Source organism: Lycorma delicatula, chromosome 10, assembly GCF_047948215.1.
Source record: "Lycorma delicatula isolate Av1 chromosome 10, ASM4794821v1, whole genome shotgun sequence".
NCBI classification, from domain to species: domain Eukaryota; kingdom Metazoa; phylum Arthropoda; class Insecta; order Hemiptera; family Fulgoridae; genus Lycorma; species Lycorma delicatula.
In genome coordinates this window covers 81190998-81212934 of record NC_134464.1, presented here as the reverse complement: position 1 = coordinate 81212934, position 21937 = coordinate 81190998, and the positions used below count along the sequence as shown (strand labels likewise).

General features: G+C 29.6%; 1 protein-coding gene across 4 annotated transcripts in view; it reads right to left on the bottom strand.

Annotated features, from left to right (window-relative positions):
* The window catches only part of LOC142331116 (mitochondrial pyruvate carrier 2-like), an 81569-nt gene that overhangs the window by 12330 nt on the left and 47302 nt on the right, over positions 1-21937 (bottom strand). For 2 of the 4 annotated variants that reach the window (XR_012757890.1, XR_012757891.1), the window contains exons 2-4: positions 19593-19757; positions 13817-14013; positions 5274-5481 (exon numbers count right to left, since the gene is read on the bottom strand). Coding sequence is in view for 2 of the 4 variants with exons in the window: in XM_075376799.1 (XP_075232914.1) it covers positions 10547-10589; positions 13817-14013; positions 19593-19646 (294 nt within the window). In the remaining 2 variants the exon portion in view is untranslated. Of the gene's footprint in view, positions 1-5022; positions 5482-10321; positions 10590-13816; positions 14014-19592; positions 19758-21937 lie in introns of those variants that run through there. The other 2 variants (XM_075376800.1, XM_075376799.1) reach the window with 2 other exon arrangements.

Genomic DNA, 21937 nt, shown 5'->3' with positions numbered 1-21937 from the left:
TTAAGTTCAGAGGAAACATTTAAAAGGATTACGAAAACTTGAGATTAACTCATCGCTTCTTGATTCTATAAATCTTTGTTTATTTTATTATAATATTTAAAGGTTTTGCTCTATATTGAAGCTTATGAATGTAATTAAATTACAATATATGAAAAATAATTTGTCTTGAAGATCAATACAATATTAGTAATGAAGCGATTAATTTGGATAACATCGAAAGTTCCAAGTCTTTTAGATTAGTTCATATAAGAGATGAAGCATATCCTGGCGGGTTTCAATGTATCTACCAAAGAGAGAAACAAACGATCTGCTTAATTTTAAAGGGAAAATTTTTAAGTTTTTTGGGATAAGAGTGACATTTACACTTTCACTGTTTGGAAATTATGTTTATAACCACCGATATTCTTTAACAGAATTTACAAAATTTGCTGGAATATTATAATTTTCAAACTAAAACTAAAAAATCACTTATTATTTTTTAAAATAAGTGTTAAGAGAATAAAGCTCGTCAAATAAAACACCTTTAAATCATTAATTCACTTTCAGGCATGAATTTTATTTGTAACCTGTAAATTATGGTAGTAAATAATTTACATTGTTATCCACTAAAAATTTCTGTACCTGCCTTAATTTAAAATTATATTTTAATAAATGATGTCATTCTGTCATTAGAGAATTTTTAACAGTTAAGCCCAAAAATATAATTTTAATAGAACATATGAGATGAAGAGGTAATAATGATTTGAAAATTAACGTAATCATCACAGTTTACTTATTAACTAGTAAAGAAAAATTCAATTTTAAACCAAACATTTGGCATTTTGTAATGTTGTTCAGGAGAGGTACAGTGGTGGGAAAGTTTCTGTTGTTATACCATAATTTCTAAAAAAAAATAAACTCGCCTTACAGCAGCTGTTGATGTAGCCTACCATCGACATGTCACTGCCAATCTATTCTCAGCAATATTTAGAAAATACACTTTCATGATTTGTTACACCTTCAAATGTAACATTTGTCTTTGAGATCATTCTGTTATAATACAGCATTACTTGGTTCTTAGTACTACATTAAATCCCTAATCTTATAAATTTATTATTTTTCATACCTATAAATATCTTTTGTGAACAAAAACAAAAAAATGGGGATATAGTGGTTGTCATTTTTAAAATATTGTTACTATAAATTTATATGTAAATTATAATACTATCGCAAACTATAATCCCATTTTACACTTTATAATTTTCACTGTAATTATTCTATCTCTTTTTAGAGCTTATTTATTTTTAAATTTACTCCAAAATGAAGCTGTATTTGTCATACATAGATCTACTAGTTCATCAAATGTAACAAGTACATCACATATTATCAAGATACCTCAGAACTTACTAATGAGAAATAAATTTTTAAAAAACAAAAAAAAGAAGAGAAAAAATTGATTGATAGATAGAGCAGTTGATGGTAATAAATGGACTTTTACTCTGTTTTTCATACACAGAATCTGTTCTTACAGTGTTCTGCATTACCTATCCAAATGCTACTTGATCAGAGTAAGATGTGTATTATAACGTACTTAAAATATCATACTCAAATCCATGATAATTAAAAGAAAGTGTATACTTATATTACTATGTTTATTCTGGATAGATATTACTGTGCAGTGTACTGACAGGACAGCTTAACAGCAAGTGTACTATTATATTTATAAGGTAATTTAATTTTTATATTAGCAAACACGTCTAACAGGACGTCGCCATTTCCCAGTTTCTGGAAAATGTTTTAAATTCTTTAAGATAAAAAATTTCATTTTCTATTTTCTAGAATATTTCTAAAACATTTAGTTATACCGATAAAACAACTTAGTAGCTGTGGTATCAATCAGTATCTGAAAAGAAACTTGCTTTTCAAGCCGTACTTCACAAATTGTATACAAGTAGTCGAAATTTTATCATTTGCCAAGAATACACGTGTAAATTTAGGTCCTCGCTTCAAGATGTAGAGTATGCTGGTGCGCCTCGGGGAAAATTTTTTGCTTTCTTTATTGTTTATTAATGATCTGCGCAAAATCTTGATCTTCATTACAACTCTTTTCACAGATGATACCGCTGTAATCATTTCTAAAGATAATTACAAAAATGGATAGAAACTTTCACAATTGCAGCTTTAAAAATTTTTCACTAAATTCATACTTAATTTATTTACCTTTACGTGATTTCATGTGTTTGATTAAATAATTAATATGAACTTTAAATACATCTATTTCGTTTTACAAATTTTATACTCTGTTCCGATCAGAAAAACCATTTATTTATAAAGTAGGAAGTTAGGTTAAATAATCTGTTACAAAAATCTACCTTACCAACAGTTTATATTAAATCCCAAACGCTTTGGATCATTTGACTATCCACAGTAGAGAGATTGTTTTGTAATCTAAAACTTAAAACGTAAATAAGAAATTATATATTAACACAACAGGTCTTCTTGGCAGTAAAAAACAGAATTAAATTAAAACAGAATTAAAACAGAAATTACAGAATTTAATTGAGTTAGACAACTTGAAAATGATTAATTTAAATAGAAAATCACGATATATATAAATTTTTTTTGTTGAGATTCCTGGTTTTATAAAAATTGTTGGAAAATCTAATATTTAAATGAAATTATCCGGGCTGTAATTATGTTTATTTTATAAAATGTGTTTAGCATAATTAGATTTATCGAAACAGCCTTTCTTTATACTATTATTATGTTGTTTAGCTCTAATAGAAACAGAACGGTTGGTCATAACAATATATTTTAGACGGCAGTTTTCGCGTTTTAAACTATACCCATCTTGTCTATCTATGATATTTATTTCATTATTTTAGTAGAATCGCTATTGTGTATAAAATTTATATGTTTTAAAAAGTTAACTTAAAAAGTAACAGAACTTTAAATACAACTATTTATGTTATTTTTTTTCTTTAAATTGAGATTATACCAACCGGGTTGGTAGTGGTGAACGTGTCTGCAAATCAGCTGATTTCGTAGTCGCGAGTTACAACTTTTAGAGCGTATTAGTATGATTTGTATTAGTTTGTATTGATATTATTTCAGAAGTAATACCCTCGGTGATTCACGGAGACTACAGAAAAAAAAATTAGAAATTGAGATCACGTTATATAGATTGTATATATCAAAGTTTTTTCCGTGATTTGCATAACCTATTCTGCTTCTGAAATGAAAAAAAAAACATTTTATTAAAAAAGGCTAAAATGCTTCGTTTGTAACTAACGGTTAATTAAAGATTTCGCTCGGGTTCAGCAACCCCGGTGAAAGAGGTGGTACTGAAAATTTATAGGACAATAATTACGGGGCAAAATTAGTGATTTCTGTGGGTTTTTTACCTTTAAAATTGAATAAAATAGCAACCAAAACAGTATCTGCAGTAGTTTTTAAGAAATCTGGGATGAAAATCAATAATTTAGATTAAAAAACCCGTTATTATGTTTGATCTACAATAACTTTGTTAAATGGGTAATAAACATGTAAAACCTTTAAATAAGACTTTTAGAGAATATAATTCTGAACATAATTGTGCAAGATAAGTCGAATAAACCAAAGAAAGTTTAGAAAAATTAGAATTCAGTTTAGAAACAATACAGTAAATTGTACCTACCAGTTTATAATAAATATTCAAAACCAAGCCCACTAGTTTCATAACTTCCCTTCTGTACTGCTTTTGTAGCTCTTTATAGTACTTCAGGGCTATCCTTAAGTTTCTCAGCAGCATCCGTAATGCAAACAATTAATTTCTCATGAGAATGTATTTTTGTCTTATATACAATATTTTTCACGCGTCCCAGTTGGAAAAATCTAAAGGTATTCTTGGTGGCCAGAAAGGTGGACCTCCACGACTGATCCATTTCTCAGGGAAATGATGGATCCATTAGGTTTATTTATTTTATCAGTTTTTTTTTTAACTGAAGTATTTTAAAGCCCATTTATATCTTTGCAGATTTCATCAAATGTAGGATCATCAAGACAGAAGGAGTACAGCACTTGTCAACTTAAAACCGAAGAATTCAGATTAAATTGCAGCTATTTGAGTCTTACCTTAAATGATGCTACTACTAGCGTCATTACTGGTTGTGTATGCTACTACTCTCATCTGCTGTTGTCAATTGTAAACTGTTCATCCTTCAGTGCTGTATAGTTTCATTCTTTGTAGTTGCATTTTCTAAAATGCCTTATTCAATCGAGCAGTAGATTGATATATAAGCTTAACAATATATAAACTTAAGCGCAATGTGTATAAGCTTACGAGCTTATACACGTTGTGGATCCTTTCAAGAAACACTTCAAATATTCGGCAGAAAAATCTCTGAATGCTAAATTTTATACCAACAGAGTGGTATAGAATACCAGTTTCAAAATTTTTCATGATTTAAATTTGAAACCGTATTGTGCAACAACTTGAGAGAACAGAGGAGTTGAAACATTTTAATTATTGTGACAGGCTTCTCAAAAACAATGTTGAGAGACAGATAGAGCCAAAGCTGTATTTTATCTCAGACAAGGCATGTTTCATTTATCTGGATATGTACAGCTTTGCACAGCATCAGGTATTGGATGACTGAAAATTCTCACAGTTGTTTGAATGTCCACCTCATGACAAGAAAATTGGTGTATGATGTGCTGTTTTTGGTAATTGTATAATGGGGGGACTAATATTTTTTGATCGGACTGTCATTACAGTAGTGTACTGTACAATTCTGACCGACAGAAGAATGAACTGTCAGCAAAAAGTGGTGGTTTCCCATTTCCCCAGGTTTCTCTTTTTTTTGGAGTTACTTAAAGGATAAAGTTTACAAATAAAATCACTACATTATCAATGAACTGAAGGCATACATTCAACAAGAAAGCATTTTGCAAAAAGTGCTAGGTATGATCACTCGAGCACAAAGATGCAATGCTGCACAGGGTGCTCACTTTGTACATTTCTTCTAAAAATATGGTAAATATGTTAACTTTTGCTAATGTAAATACAAAATTTAATTTAATTTACGTTTTATTGTTACATAATTTTAATGTTATATGACATGACATTGTTTAGACTATAGCAGGTGTTTCAAGTTGCTCACTTTGTATTAAACTATAAACAATCATCTGCAACACTACTGAAAAAGGAACCACATAGTTCAGAAAAGGTGATATTTCCAAATATTTAGAAAATGACTTTTATTTGTAAATAATTTACCTTCAGGTAAATAAAATAGGAAATACTATCGACTCACCATAAAAACCATAAACTTGAGTAATTTGTCTAGATTCATGATTTCCTCTAAGTAGTGTAATTCTATCAGGCCATCGGGCTTTTAAAGTTAATAACCTTGTAAAAGTTTTGAGACTATAATAACCACGATCAACAAAATCTCCCATAAGTATGTAATTTGTATCAGATACTTGGCCTCCACTCCTGAACAATTCTTCTAAATCATAAAACTAGAACAAAAATAAGTATTATAGTAATAATAAAATAAAATAAATCAAAATTATAAATAACAGGTCTCAATCTTAATATATATATGACATCAAAAAGAAAAAGGTTTGAAAAGTAGGTAATAAAAGCAAACAATGTAAATTTATAAAGCTATGAACAGACTGGACTACAATCACCAGCAATGTAAATCCCACAGTTTGGACATCATTTAAAGCAACTTGCTTGCTTGCACATAATACTAATATTTCATGTTTACACTGACAGTAATATTTCTAACAGTCTGTACTTACTATAGAACCACTCACAGCTAGTACAGTCTCTGCTATTTAATATTGTTATAAGTTCAGACTTAAGAAAAATTTGAAAGAAAAACGTGTTTAAGCAACTGTGAAATCTACGGGATTAATTTAATCAAAGAATTTTATATAATATAAAATTTTATGAGAATGAAATGAGATTGCTCTAAGATGGAAGTTCATTTTGTAATTTTCTGAAAATGAATCTGTTAGATTTCAAAAAACTCCAACTAGCTGCTCAAAAAATTTTAAAAGGCAAGCCAACTTTCATTCTGCAATTTAATGGGCAACTGCATACTTTAAGTAGTGAATGACCAGAGACACTGATAATACAGACATGTTGAAACCTGCATAATTTGACATCTTGCATGGCAGTACCAACTTAATTTGAACATTAAATTATATATGCTATACAATACTAAATATTCTTGTTTTATATTCTGATCAAATTTAATTTTTTTTAATAAATAACAGGCTTTTATTTATTTAGTTTATGTACTGTAATATTTTCGTAAAATCAATTCTTTTATTGTCCATATCTTCCTCTGTACCAAATGATTAAAAGGAAAAACAAAATTCAGCACAATCCACAACAGTACAGAATCAAATAAAATTTATTACCTCATTTATTTTTATTTTTTCATTTATACACCAATAGTACTTTTGAGGAATTCCTCATCAGTTGGTTAAAATTAAAAATTCTTTACTTTTAAAATTTTGTAAAAATATCAAAATCACACACTAAAATATTGTTGTACGCAGTCAAAAATTAAAATTTTTTAAAAATTAAAAATTCTTTAATTTATTACACATGTTTATGGCCAGCCACTAAATACAGCACTGCATAAATATAATATAAATTTTATCTGACATCGACAAAAGTGCTGCTATTTTTTAGCAGCTTTGATAAGAGAATCATTATCAAACTCTGTCTGCAGATTGATCAAGCTGAATTTCCGTTTGTATTTGTAAATATTTTTCTGAAATGTTCAGTTTTTTATTATTGTAATCATTTTCAAATTAGTTTTTAAGTCAGTAATGGAATGTTTATTTATTATTAGATGGTCAGCAACATTAGAGAATCCAACTTTATTGTTTTTATAATAACTAAAATGTTCTGCAAATCTTGCTCTAAATGATCTGTTACGTTTTCTCAATATAAATTTTATCAGTCGCTGCATATTATTTTATATGATACCACATAAACTGTTAATTAATAATTATTATTATGGTTTCTTAAATGTCTTATATGATTGTTTTGCTTATATGCTAGTTTATATTTTTCATGGAAATGAGTTTAGAAGGTTGAGGAGAAAATAATGGAAAAGAACCCTTTTTTTTATTAAAAAAAGCCACAAGATGGCTATTTGGAAGACATTTGCAACTGACAAGACATAAGTAAACAAATAAATTTTTAAGTTTCTACTAAAACAAAGTGGTTTTTAAAATGAAGTAATGCAATTTATTAAAAAAATAAATAAACAAACTTGTCCATGAATATCACCACATACAGTTACAGGTGTTGATACGGGCATAATGTTTGGTTCTTCTAGAACCAAATCACACACTATATCTGTAAATTTCTGTAAAATTCTGTAAATTTCTGTAATTTCTGTAAAATACAAATGAAGCCAGGATTAATTACACAAAAATAAAATAAAAATTTCTACTGTAACTTAAAAGTTCTAACAAGATCTAAAATTTACAATTCTAAATAACAAAAAAACAGCTGTTTTATATATAATTTTTTATTTATACTATTTTAATGTGTTTATAACTTCTACTACTATGGTATTAGAGAAGCTGGTTAACCGTACCTTAACAGCAGTTGAAATTAGTATATTATTAAAAGTTTGTAAACAAACAGTTGAAATTTCATTTCTCTATAACAATTCTATGAAACACTTTTTCAGACTAAATATCTTTTTTAGAAGGGTTATTCTTAAAATATTTTATCATTCTTTATGTATCATAATACTGAAACTATATCTGAAAAGATTAGAAAATTCTAAGCTGGCAGTTATAATATATATATACAGCATTTATGGCGTACTTATAATAATAGCAGTTATTTCATTTACAATAATATGAAATTTTGTTGCATGTTTTAACATGATAAATTCTGCTAGGACTTTTTATTTGTAACAAAATCTTAAATGAAGTGCTAAGATATAATTATAAGATATTATTATCTATATACATTCCCATCCAAAATATATCTTGGGACTCGTTAAAAATGTGACAGTTTTTGGAATACAAAATACTGGATTTCTAATCACTCTGAGGCACCTAAGAATCAGGAAGACTGAATTTAGGAAATTTTAATTTTCTCACATAATTATATTTTAATTACAAATTTTATGAAAAAGCTTCTTTGCCACAAAAACATTTGTGTCAAACCAGATTACAAAATTATTTTTATGCAGCACATTGCTTCAACCTGTTAGGTGCTTCACTTTTAATCTTTATTAAATTACTAACCCATCAAAATGATCTTTCGCAGAATCATTTAAAACTAAATTAAAGAATCTTCTTTTACAAAATTAACTTTATTTTTTTCGTGTGCTTTAAATAATACTACAAAAAACTGAATTTTCTGTATCCTTATTTTAAAACTTGCAAGTAGTACAGACTGAACTAATTAATTCCTCCTAGATTTCATTTTGTACTGCTTTTACTTTTTATCTTCACATATTTACTTAAAAATTATTTCATACATTTATTAGTTTTACAGATTAATAAAAATTTTACCCATTTTTTACAAAAAAATTTGTATTTTGTGATAATATTCTGATCAAGGTTTTTCCATGACTTTTCTCCATCATTCTAGGTAAATTAGAATAGTTATTTTTATTATCAATGAATTAGCATACTTATCCTTTCCAGAAGTGATTAATATAATGTATAATTGTGAATTTGAATAAAATATTTTTTTAACATCTTTTACACAAAACCTTTCATCCCTGTACTTGCATACTTAAGTTTACAGTTTGGAAAATGTATTCACCTTATATGTTTGGTTTATAAAATTATATTACCATCAGTAATCGCAAACATTAATATATTAAATGTGAGCCAAAAAAATACAGTAACAGTAATTTCATTGGTTTGTTAAACAATGTCAGTAGTATTTAATCAGGTTTATGTCAGTGTGTGCAGGTTATAATAAATAACATAAACCAGTAAACAATTTTATACTACTACAGTGGTCGGCCTAGCCTTGTGACTCATGAACTGACGATGAAAATCAACGATAAAATTTGTGAAAATCGCCGCATTACAGTTACAGAACTCTTGCTGCATTTCCCCCAGACTTGCATGAAATTGTATCAGGGAAGCTTGGTTATCACAAGTTACGTGCAAGGTGGGTGCCAAAAATCTAAGGCGGCAGATTTCTACAGAGAAGGAATTGAAAAGCTTGTGCTTTTCAAAACATAAGTTACTTTCTGGACAGCCCTCGTATATATATATATAATATCTACCACCTGCCAAAATAGTGGTAGTATAGTACAAGTTCCTATTTCTACAAGCATGTAATCCACTGACAATAATTTCTCATAAATAGTAACCAAAAACTGCCTTGGAAGATAAAAAAAGGATATATATATTGTATTTTTTATAATCAAAAACAAACTTGAACTAGTCAAGTACAGAATTACAAAGTAAATTAAATGACACTTACCTTATTTTTCTTTTCTTTATTTCAATAGCTCTTTCACAGGATCCTGCATATCAGTTGTATATAAATTATATAAAATTATAATCAAAACAATAATTTTTTTAGAAAAAATCAAAATTAAAATTATTATCATATACAGAAAACATTAAGTCAATAAAATAAATATTACATACATTTAAATATGACATTAATTAAGAATAAAAATTTAAAATTAACTTTAAAAATAAAATAATTATAAGATTCATACCATGTAACCTAAGACTACATAAGGTAACATTGGCTGGTCAGGTTACATGGTATAAATCTTGTAATTATTCTATTGACTTCATGTTTTCTATATATGATAGTAATTTCAATTTTAATTTTTTCTAAAAAAATTGTTATGTTTTGATATGTAATTTTATATAATTTATAAATACAACTGATGTTGCAGGATCCCACAAAAGTGCTATTGGAATAAGGAAAAGAAAAATAAGGTAAATGTCATTTTGTTTACTTTGTAATTTTGTACTTGGGTTGTTCAAATTGGTTTTTGATTATAAAAAATACAATATATTGGTACAGAGGAATATGGGTCTTGTAAGTATTGACTTTATAAAAATTATATATATATATCTGTGTGTGTGTGTGTGTGTGTGTGTGTGTGAGTGCACACACACACACAACCACACACAGAGTGAGAGAGGGACAGACAGACAGACAGACAGAGAGCGAGAGGAAAAACTATTTTATTAAGCATTAGACAAAATTTAAATCAAATTAATAAAATGGAATTGAAAAAAAACAATTATATAGATAAAAATATTTATTTAATATTACAATATTTTAGATAAAATACGTAATGCACAATACATTATGCATTATAACATAATGCATTAACCATAAAATATAAAACAAATAGTAATAAAATAAATAAGTTATACGGCATTCTGTGGTTGACTTAAATTATTTTAATTACACTACTGCACTACACCTTTCAACAAAATAACTTCTGCCCACAAAATTTTTTTAAATCACTATTTTTTTAAACTTTTTGAATCACAAATTTTATTTATTTTTTTGTATTTATTAATAACTAATAAGTATTACATTTCATAATTTGTTTTCTTCTTTAATTTTTAATGACCTCTGATATCTGTAATAAAAAATTATATTAATTTTATAAAAAAATAAATAAATAGTTTTATCTAAGGATTTTTCAACACAATACTAATCACTAAGCAAATGTTTTTCTCTGAAGGTTACATCTGTAAAACATTATGAATTCTATATATTTCATACCGAAATGAAAGTTGTTCCTACTGTTATTGTTATTAAGTATTAAAATTTACTGAAGAAAATCTCCACAAAATGCAGAAATTATACAAAAGGGTACCTTGCTTTTCTTCATTATTATAATTGAAATGTTCTATAACTTTCTTTAGAGGTTTTAATACAAGAAGTAACACTTCAGAATTAAAATTATTATAATAAAAACAAAAATTATTATAATAAAACAATCTATGATCAATTTCAACATGAGAACTATCTGCTTAATGCTATTTCAGCTCTCATTAAAGTAATTATTTTTGTTGCAGGATACGTTTAAAAATACTATCATGATATACAGTATAAAAATAGTTTTAAAGAATTAAGCAAGAATTATATCATAGGAATTGATGGAATACATCTGAATTACCTGTTGGTATATGAAGAAGTAAAACTGGAATTTATAGATTTTAATAAGAATGCAATAGCAAAATAAAAAACAGGAGCAAATACAGGTGAGAACTATCACACAATCACTTTAATGTGCTTATAAATCATGTGAAGGTGTATTAGTTGAGGCCAGTTCAATCTCAGGAACAGTATAGAGGTACAAGAGAGGTGGTCATTCTAGTCCTTAGACCAGGGGTCTCAAAATATTCTAGCCTAAGGGCCATACTGACTCGTCCACAACCTTGGAACCTTGAGAGCCTAGAGCTAACTAGCTCATGATACCATCCTACCGTAGTTTAGAAATACGTGCAAATTTTCATTTCAGGACTAGCTGGCGAGTAAGATATCTATGGCACAGGGACCGAGGGTGGACTCCACTCCGTTCATAATTTCAATTGGTACTTATGAGCAAGGACATTTCATTGCGGCAGAGGTAGCCGATGAGTGTGCTGTGCATTACGTATTGTTACGACTACTTACGACCATGCTAAATGTATAGTAGTGAAATTTTGTGGAGTAGAGAAATAAGTGCAGGATGTCGAAAAACTACAGTAGTGCAGCGATCTGAAAAGTTATACGTAGTGCGACTAGTGTGTTTTGTGACTATGGTTTTTCAGTGAAAATACAGTGTGTTTAATTTAATTAATTAATTAAAAGTGTAATTTAATAGTATTAATTGGCATTATTTTGATTTGAAGTTACGTCTCTTTTGTGTGGATTTGCATAAATATGGAAAAGAAACGAAAGATAGAGAGCGAGTGCAGAACATTTAAAGAGCAATGGGGATATCAATATTTGTGATCGAGTCAAGTAATAAGGCAATGTGTATAATTTGCAAAAAAGCAATATCAGTTCTCAAAGAATACAATATAAAATGTCATTATGAGACTAAACATTCTCAGAATTACTCCAGATTTACAGGAAGCCTACGGTTAGAAAAATATGAATCTTTGAAATGCAAGTTGAAATCTCAGTAATTGTTGTTTAAGAAAGTAAATGCTGAACCAAAAGCAGCAACTTGGTCAATCCATTTGAAGTGACCCAAGAGTCAAAAAAAAATTAAAACTTAATTTAAACAGTACTAAGATTTTTCAGAACTTCAATTGGAAATGACTGATTTGCAGTGCAGCGATATTTTTAAAGAAAAATATTTAAATCATCATTGCTGGAATTTTATAAGCGTCTTCCACTCACACAGTTTGATCAGGTGCATAAATTTGCTCGTGTCTTTTTTTCTGCTTTCGCACTACTCATATACGTGAAAAAATATTCTCCAAAATGAAATATATAAAAAATATTTATAGACCCAAATTAACCGATTATCATTTGAAGTCACCGTTGACAATTTCCATGAATAAACTCCACAACTGCAAACAATTGTCAGTGGAAAGTTACAGCTACTTAAATCTCAATAGTCATAATTGTAATGTTTAATTTCATTATGGGAATTACCTATGTACGTCACTTACTGTTGTTTTGGAGATAAATTTCATATCATTAATTACTTAAAATATTCAATTTCATTATGTATGTTAGTTATTGTATTTCTTAATCGGTCGTTAAATAAAAACATCTGATTATTTTGTATGATTTACATACTTTTTAAATAATTTTACATTGTAATCAAAATAAACTGTAGCCGGTTATTGGGCATGTCGATGGGCTGGATTGGTGGTGCTCACAGGCTGTAGTTTGGAGACGCCTACCTTAGACTAAAAGGGAAGGTTTAAGAGTTATACCTAAAGACATTCAGAGATCAGAGAGGGGGTTTTATAATGTAGAACAAAATAAAGTTTTGTTGATGTACTCATCATGAAATGTAGCTTAATTTCTGAAAATAAAAACTCGTTTAAAAATTCCCTATCATGATAAAACCTATCCTGTCAGTAGAAAATTCAAATCGTTTAAATTTTTTTCCTTTGGATAACCTTTCATAACATCTGAATTTTATAATCAATTAAACATAGTTGTTTTTTAAATGTAAGTGAATAGTTGTTTTTGGAACACTCAACTCTACAGAACACTTATGCGCTGATTCTTTTCAGGCTATGCAAATATTGTTTATATCTAAGTGTAGCTAACTTAAACTTAACAAATCACAAAACACACCAAATATTCTGAATCGTAATCATGGTGACTAACAAGCTGCATACAGCTACTGAGCTTGTAACAAAGCACATATGTGCTGGTATAGAACTTGTTTACGAATCGAAAACTTTGCCATTTCTCTTTACTTTGGCATACAATTCAAGTCATGCTTGTTCCAAAACTGTAACTGGCTGCAACTTCACCATTATTTTACTGACACTGTACAAACCATGATGATAATATTTTTTCCAAAATAATTTAGAACTACATTTTTATTTTATGAATTTTTTTTAAGAACGTTTATACAGATGTAGCAAAATAATGAACAGGAGAAAACAGTAGCACTTAAAATAGTTCCATTTGCTTCACTCTGTTCAAAAGAACAGCCTAATAGTCGCACGTTTTGAGAAAATGTATTAAAAGGTGGAATCGACTGCAACTTATATCTACTAAAAGCAATAAAAGAAGATTCATACTTGCATACCTAAAAAACATCCACAATTGTTTTCCAAAAATATATGGACTAAAATCTAAAATTAATGTTACATAAAATTTGTCTTAATTAGTAATTATTACCTTACGGCTCTTGTAAGTTGATAAAAATTAGTAATAGCAACAAAAACATTCACACTGAACAAACTCCAGTTCTTTGGTATAATGACAAGAGAGTATCTTGACCATACAACACCAGTTGCAGCTAATGCAGATGACTGTGAAACACTCAATTTTTCAGCTGGACGTTGAATGTCACCAAGACCAGCTATTACAAGGCCCTGACAAATAAAATAAAATCTTTTATAAAAATTTACAGTTTTGTGCGTGTTTGTATGTGTGTGTGTGTGTGTGTATAGATATATATATATATATATATATAAACACGAGGTTTGTTTAAAAATAGACCAATCTTTTTTATTTACGCACCAACAAAGATATTTAATTTAGTAACATTTAGTTGACAGCAATGTCTTCTACATAATCTCCTCTGTAACCACCTGTTTTTGGATTGTTGATATCTCATTTAGTGTTCATGTTATTGTTATTTGGGTGCAATATGTTTAAGTGTTAATAGTGATTTTTCTAACGTGCAATTTATTGATGATTGAACTTTTGTCTCAATGTCATAGCCGTAACCCCAGCTTTCATCTCCCATTACGATCCTTTGCATGAATGTTTCATCATCGGCTTGTTCAAGGAGTTGCCAGCATTTGTTCACTCAATGTTCTTTCTGCTGTTAGGTCATCAAACAAGGAACAAACTTTTGTAACTCTATGCATGTTCAATTTTTCAGTCAAAATGTCATGGCATGATCCAATTGAGATGCTAACCCTTTCTGAAGTTCTCTAACAGTCAATCGGCAATTTGTACACAAGAGACCATTAATTTCTTGAACATGTGTCATCAGTTGAAGATCTTCTTGGTCGAGGGTTATCTTCAATTGACTGACAACCAGTTTTAAATTACGAAAATCATTCGTAGCATTGCATATGACCCAGAGCATCATCTCTGTAAGCTTCTTTCAAAACTTAAAGGGTTTCTGTGAGTTTTGTCCAGTTTCACACAAAATTTTACGTTGTATAGTTCCTCCTGAAAAACGCACATTACAAAAATCACTATTAACATTTAAACATGTTGCACTCTAATAATAATAACAATAACATGAAAACTAAATGCGATATCAACAATCCAAGAACATGTACTTACAGGGGAGGTCATGCGGAACACAATGCTGCCAGCCACACGTCACTAAATACCTCTGTTGGTACATATTTAAAACATTCTTGTCTTAAACATATTTGTCTATATATATATATATATATATATATATATATATATAGACAAATATGTTTTTATATACATTAATTTATTTACATTAAATATTTTATAGTCCATTTCTTTTTCTCTGTACATAACTATATATAATATAATATTTTTTCAACCTCCACAAAGTACAGAATTACAGAACTACTTTTTTAAATTCATCAAAACGTTTTCAGGCCCAAGCCCTTCTTCGATGATATTTTTTATTTTAATAAATTCTTCTTTGTTTTCATTTAGGCATTAATTTTAGCTTTTTACATTTTAAAAATTTCAGAACAATTGTTTTGAAATTTTTTAAATGTTTTAAATTTTATTAACAAGCAATTTTTACAAAATAAAATGTAAAAAGCTAAAATTAATGCGTAAATGTAAACAAAGAAGAATTTATTAAAATAAGAAATATCATCGAAGATGGGCTTTGGCTTGAAAACGTTTTGATGAACATAAAAAAGTAAAGGTAGGAGTGTTCTCTAATTCTGTACTTTGCGGAGGCTATAAAAATAATATTGTATTATATTTTTACTTTTTCAAACATTACATACCTCTTATCAAATAATTATTAAAAAATAAATACTTAAATCCACTATGTACAATAAAAGCAGTGGCAGCTCATAGCTAAAATTAGTGGCGATGTTGCTCCAGAAAATTTTTAGCTTTTGTTTCATAATTTTCTAAGAGGAAACAAACATCTATAAAATGTTAAAGTTTTCTATAAAAAAAAGAATCGATCAGAGTAACTAGAAGCAGGATAATAATTTAATTCTACACTATATCACATTCAAGAATAAGGTACATGGTTTTAAGCACAACAGATGCAGAAAAAAAAATACCTTCCACCAGCATGCAAGGGTCAGAACTGCGGGAGCGACAGTGTTCTCTCTCCCTTATAGCCTTGTGTGCAACTTCCTATGTGTGCACATGCAGAACAACCAAACACCACACTGCTGGAACTGTGAAAAGCACAGTTTCATACAAAGATTTTTGTATCTTTTTCATAAGTTGTGAACTGGCTACTAACATTAAGCTCAGGGATTATATATTGTACAAGTACATAAAAAGAATTAAAGAAAAAAGGAATTAATATCTAGTGGAAATAGGAGTGCTGCAGTTCCTAAGTGCCTATATGCAAGCCGTCACTGAATAAAAGGTACGAACACTCATCTATCTATAGTGATTTCAGAGCTTTAACTCAATCATCAGCAGACCAATTTTTTGTAAAATTCACAATTATAAATAAAATATAGTTATTTAAAAAAAAAAATAGTTAAAATTTTAGAATCATTAGTAAAAATTTCCTATATCCCATGGCAACATAGGAGTTTTCATGGTATGAGGTATTTAAAAAAAAACTTTATTTATAACTATGTACAGGTGGTCAGGAAGTCACCGTACCCTTAAAGTTAATGAAAAGTATGAGTTAGGAGATTTGTTTAGAACATATGGTATTTTCATTGGGATCAGTTGGCAACAGTTTTTTACATCACACACTGTGAGCAAAAGACAGTTGTGCAAAAATGGTTGACATGAGTAGTTACAGCATCGAGGAGTAGTTAATGATAAGTGTAAGAGGTTCATGAACAACATATGAATCAAACAATGAAGCTAATTAGCGATATGTTTCGGTAATAAGCCGCCATCACAAAACAACAATGTTGGCTTGGGTAAATGTGCATTTGAAATAGGCAGTGTTAAAGATAGACCACAGAGTGGATAAAAGTTAATGCAGTTGGAAACACGCATTGCTGTTGCAGTTTCCATTGAACAATTCCTAATGAAATCAACTTGTAAACGGTCAGCTAAACTTCATATACCACAGACAACAACGCAAGATCATATGAAAAAGGACTTGAAAGTTAGGCCATTTCGTCCAATGTTCATCACTGGACTGTCAGACTGCAAACATGGAACGTCGTGCTGCATCCTGTTGCACTTTATTAGAAAAATTCCCTGCTGCAGTGCACCGTGGAAAGGTGCTTTTTACAGACAAATTTGCAATTTATTGCAGTTCATATGCCAGAAATGTGTTATTTTGGGCGAAAGAAAACCCTATTATGCAACAGAGATGGAAAGAAATCCACCGCATGTCATGATATGAGCTGGAATGACAACTCGTCATTTGCTTGGTTCATATTTTTTTGATGGGCCAATGAATGCACAAACTTAAGATGTTGAAGGCACGATTAATACCACAACTTCAAGAGAAGGATCTCATGGAACAAGTACAGTTGCAGCAGGATGGAATACCTGCACATGTTGCTAAATCAGTCCACGTGTTCCAGGATGTTGGATTGGCTGCGGTATTCCAGTGTCACCAGCTCCATTATCATGACCACCATGAAGTCCTGATTTTAACACACCATTATTTTTAGAAATTCTAAAACACCAATAGAAGATGACTTCACATTTGTTTTTATTTTCAATCTCAACTAACATACTTATATGGATAGAACATATTTGCATTTGAGTGGAGGTTACTTTTTGAATACATAAAGATTGACGGTAAATACAAACCCTATTAATTTTGTGTGAAAAGTTGTCTTTTGTATTCTGCATCTTATAGATAATGGTTCAGTTTTTTTTCATAAAAAGGTGTGATGAATGGTTCTATAGTCACCACACTCCACAGCATTATTCTTTTTTGGCAATGCAATAAGCATTGATTTCAGCCAATGTGTTGGAATTTCCCCTGAGCATAATATGACTTGAAAAACTGGCCAAAACACAATAGACAATTGATCGTCCTTCAGTAGTTTTAATAGTGTGCCGTGCATTTTTTCAGGTCCGACAGCTTTACTATTTTTCATATTTTTAATTGCTTATATCATGTCTTCTTTCATTTCATCTTCATCTAGACTTTCTTCTTGACCAGAATTGACATTATCCAGCATACGCTGTGCAGGCCTTGCATCACCAAATAATTCTTTGATGTATTTTTTTCCATTTAGCATTTTTGTCATTCTCCTCTAGTATCATATTATCATGTTTGTCTTTCAAGTTATTTAGTACCACTTTACAGTACAAACCAGTGAATACTTTCATTTTCTTATGGACATTGAAAAAATCGTGTTTAGTCTACACCTCTTTGATTTTTTGACACTTCATCTTCAGCTATTCATCTTATGGATCTTTCTGCAAATAATTCTGCCCAGTCTCATGCACTCATTTCCATTACCTTTCGTCATTCTTTATCACTCGTAAATTCTAATATTTCAGTGGTCATCTATGCATTCCTTCTACTACACTGCAAGGCAAGGTGCCTCATTCTGAATTCTAGACTGCCCTTCCTTCTACTTTTCCCAGATGACATTTGGGTCTGCTACAGACTGCAATTCCACCATTAAATCTTTCATTTCTTTCGTAGCATGCATATGAATATCTGATTCTAGCAGCTTGCGATCATTGATCAGTTGTGGTGACGGTGATTTGCCCATCTGTGGAAAATGTGATTTTAACATAATAACAACTAGGTTGTAATCAGAATTCACATCAGCGCTAGGATATGTCTGCTCACATTTAACATATTTCTTCATGCTGACCTCTACTGAATTTTGCATTCCAATCGCCCACCCAAGACTATGGTGATTTCACCTCTTAGTGAGTTTTAATAATGTTGCAATCTGTTCATAGAACCACTCGATTTCCTTGCCATCCTTGTCTGCAGTAAGTGCATAAACTTGAATAATATTCAGAAGTCAAATTAGTTAACTTGATTCTTTCCAAAAACAGAACGTAATCCAAAACCCCATTGCCAATGTGTTCAACCATCAAAACAGGAGCACCCACTCTGTGACTAGGATCATTCAAACCGGAATAGAAAATCACTGCTTTGTCCAGCTTCACACTTCCGCAGCCAACGCCCTCACTAAGTCCAAGAATGTCTGTTATATAATTGCTTCCTCTCTACATCAGTGTTGTGCAGTTTACCAGCTTGGAACAGACTGTGAATGTTCCATGTGGCTAATTTTACGTTCCTATTGTTACTGCAGCTTTCATTTGTCAAGGAGTCGGTGCAGCCCCATCTGGAAATCCGATTGGGGGCTGTTTTACTTCCAGCTGATGATTTTACAATAACTCATGCCATGTTGACTGTTGATAATATTCCACTGGTTTCCCGATGTCTTTTGGGGGATTTTCTTTCAGGGTTTACTCCTCTATAGCATGGTCTCATTTTGAGACCTTGGAGACTCTTCTACACATCCAACACAGCATGTACTTGGCTGGGGTACATAAACGTGCCACAGGTTCTGATTGCCATTTCATTTCTCCTTCTGTGGGACTAGCACCATATGATGGTTGAATTCAAATAAGTTTTCTCAAATCTAACTTCAACTTCATTTATGTAAGCTATTTTTAAAGATTGAAGAAGTATGTTTCATAATATTTGATACAAACATCTCATCATGTAGTTCATGATAATTACTGATCTTAGATTGATTTTTAATTTTTGTATAACTAGTGTTGTTTTTTTTTTAACAAAAAATAATTTCTGAACAAACTGAAAACAGTAATACAAGTATCATCCTACTTCTTGTACCTTTGCCAGCCTGAGAGTTGAGATAAGATATTGCAGTTCAGCCAAAGTAATCATTACGGTATCACATCCTTAGATGGCTCAGCAGTTTATAAAGAAATTCACCCCTCATTTGAAATGATATCAATAGGAAGATGACACCCAGCTATGTACAGAGTTTGTATGTATCTAAACAAAAAAATATTCATTTTTGACTACATGTTCAAATAAAACGAAAATGACAATTTCCCTTTTGTTTTCCTTCTGTCCCCTATTTTGTGTTTTTCTACAGAAATACTTATATCAAGATCACATTTTATTCTCAATACAATGAAAGGCTTATCATATTTGCTAATAAAACATACTTTTATAAAGCTATGATTATCAAGATATTGAAGATTAAAAAATTGACATCACCACCATTTTAGAATTAGTAAATATGATTACAAAATAGATGATAATTTTTTATTTATTAATTAGAGAAAGTTGCTTAAACATATCTACCCTGTACAAATGTTTACATATTTTTGTCCAAAGAAGAGATGGGATGGACAAAAAGTGGTAGATCCAGAAATTAATGAATTAGATACAGCAGAAAGATGACCATTATGAAAGAAATAGAAGAAAAATAATACAAATGGTTTGGTTATGACTAAAAAGAGACAGAAAGAGAAAGAATAAACCAAGGTCAGAATGGAAAAGAGACATTTCAAGGTAGAGTCAGAAAAGAGCATAGTGGCCATGATGAAAATAAAGATTGAAAATTAGATAAATATTAAAATGATTCCTCAATCCAATCTTTAGATAAAATTTTTTTTTAGCAAACACAAAATGGATGGCAGAAGAAAAACGAAGGGGAAATTACCATTTTTTTATAGAACTTTTTTTGTTCATTTTGAAATGTAGAGGCAAAAAAATGAATAGCCAGATACACATTTTTGTTACACATTCCACATTTTAAGTGGGCATTTTCAGTGAAATATTACCTTCAGATAAAAAGCAGCATCAAAAAAACTTCCTTATTTTTGTGTCATAATACTCAGCATAACTGTTGTTTTATGGGTGGAGCAAAATGTTAGTTCTTATCTCTAATTTTGTTAATGCATTATAAATTTTAGATACCACATTTATAGTCTTTCATCATATAGTATGTAATCAGATTTAGAAAATGTAATATATTTTGTATTGTAATTTTGCATGACCTGGTACATTTTTTAGGTTATATTTGTTTATTAGATTTTATCATTTATTCTCATCGTTTCATATTTTAATTTATTACTTTTATTTGTTACTTTTTCTTTAGTGTTTTTATTTTATGCACCGCTTGCTCGGTACTGATTTTTCATGTATGTACGTCTTGTGTATGTGTTATGTAGTGACACAAGCATCAGTACAGAATAAGGAAAATTTGAATGTGGCTGCTTCCAGATCAAGTACAGAAGCGACTGGCAGTAGTCATTCTGAATCGACCTCTAATAAAACATCTGGTACATCTAATATTATCAGTAATGATATCGTTAATAGCAGTGTAACTAATATTAGTGATGGTAAAGTGCCTGATAGCCCTTTACATGAATTTATTTCTGATACTTTTACGGCAAGTAAACAAGATTTATTAGAAGTTGAACAGAATATGAAGAAACTTGGAATAACTGATGATGCTCAATCAAGATCAGCTAAAAATGGTTTGTATACGGTTAACTTTTTTAATATTTTTTTTTATTTATTTCTTTTCAGTCATTTATTTACTGAAAAATCATTTTTAAGTATCATTTTAAGTTTTCCTCTGAACATATTAACTATTTTACAGGTCGTAAATATCCATTTATTTTATCTTAACAATTTGCAATACTAAGAAAAATTAGCGAAGTCCAAGTATAGTGCAGGCTACACTTTGTATTTAAATCCTTTTGCAGTATTCTTTTTATTTCAATGAATGAATCGATCAGTCAATATTTACTCCCTCAAAATAATATATTTACAGTGGTAGTACATAAATATATTTAAAGTATACATATCAATCGCTTTACAAACTGAATTATGCAAGTATAATAATTTCAATTAGGGATCACTAGCAGAAGAGAACTTGAATGCTAGTGATGGTGCTATTGAGTGAATATAATTACAATCATTTTATAGTTACCACTCACAGTAAAACAATTGTAAATTAAACATAATATTGATTGTAAATTTAGACAACATAAAAATTTTCACACAACAATAAAAACATGAGTTCAAAATAGATATAGATTGAATAACTGCAGCGCTATCAAGACAAATTTACAAAATTTATTTTGAAATAAATTTTATCCAATATCTATTCAGTTATTTTCCTAAGTTTAAAGTTACTTAACCTCAAAAATGTAAAT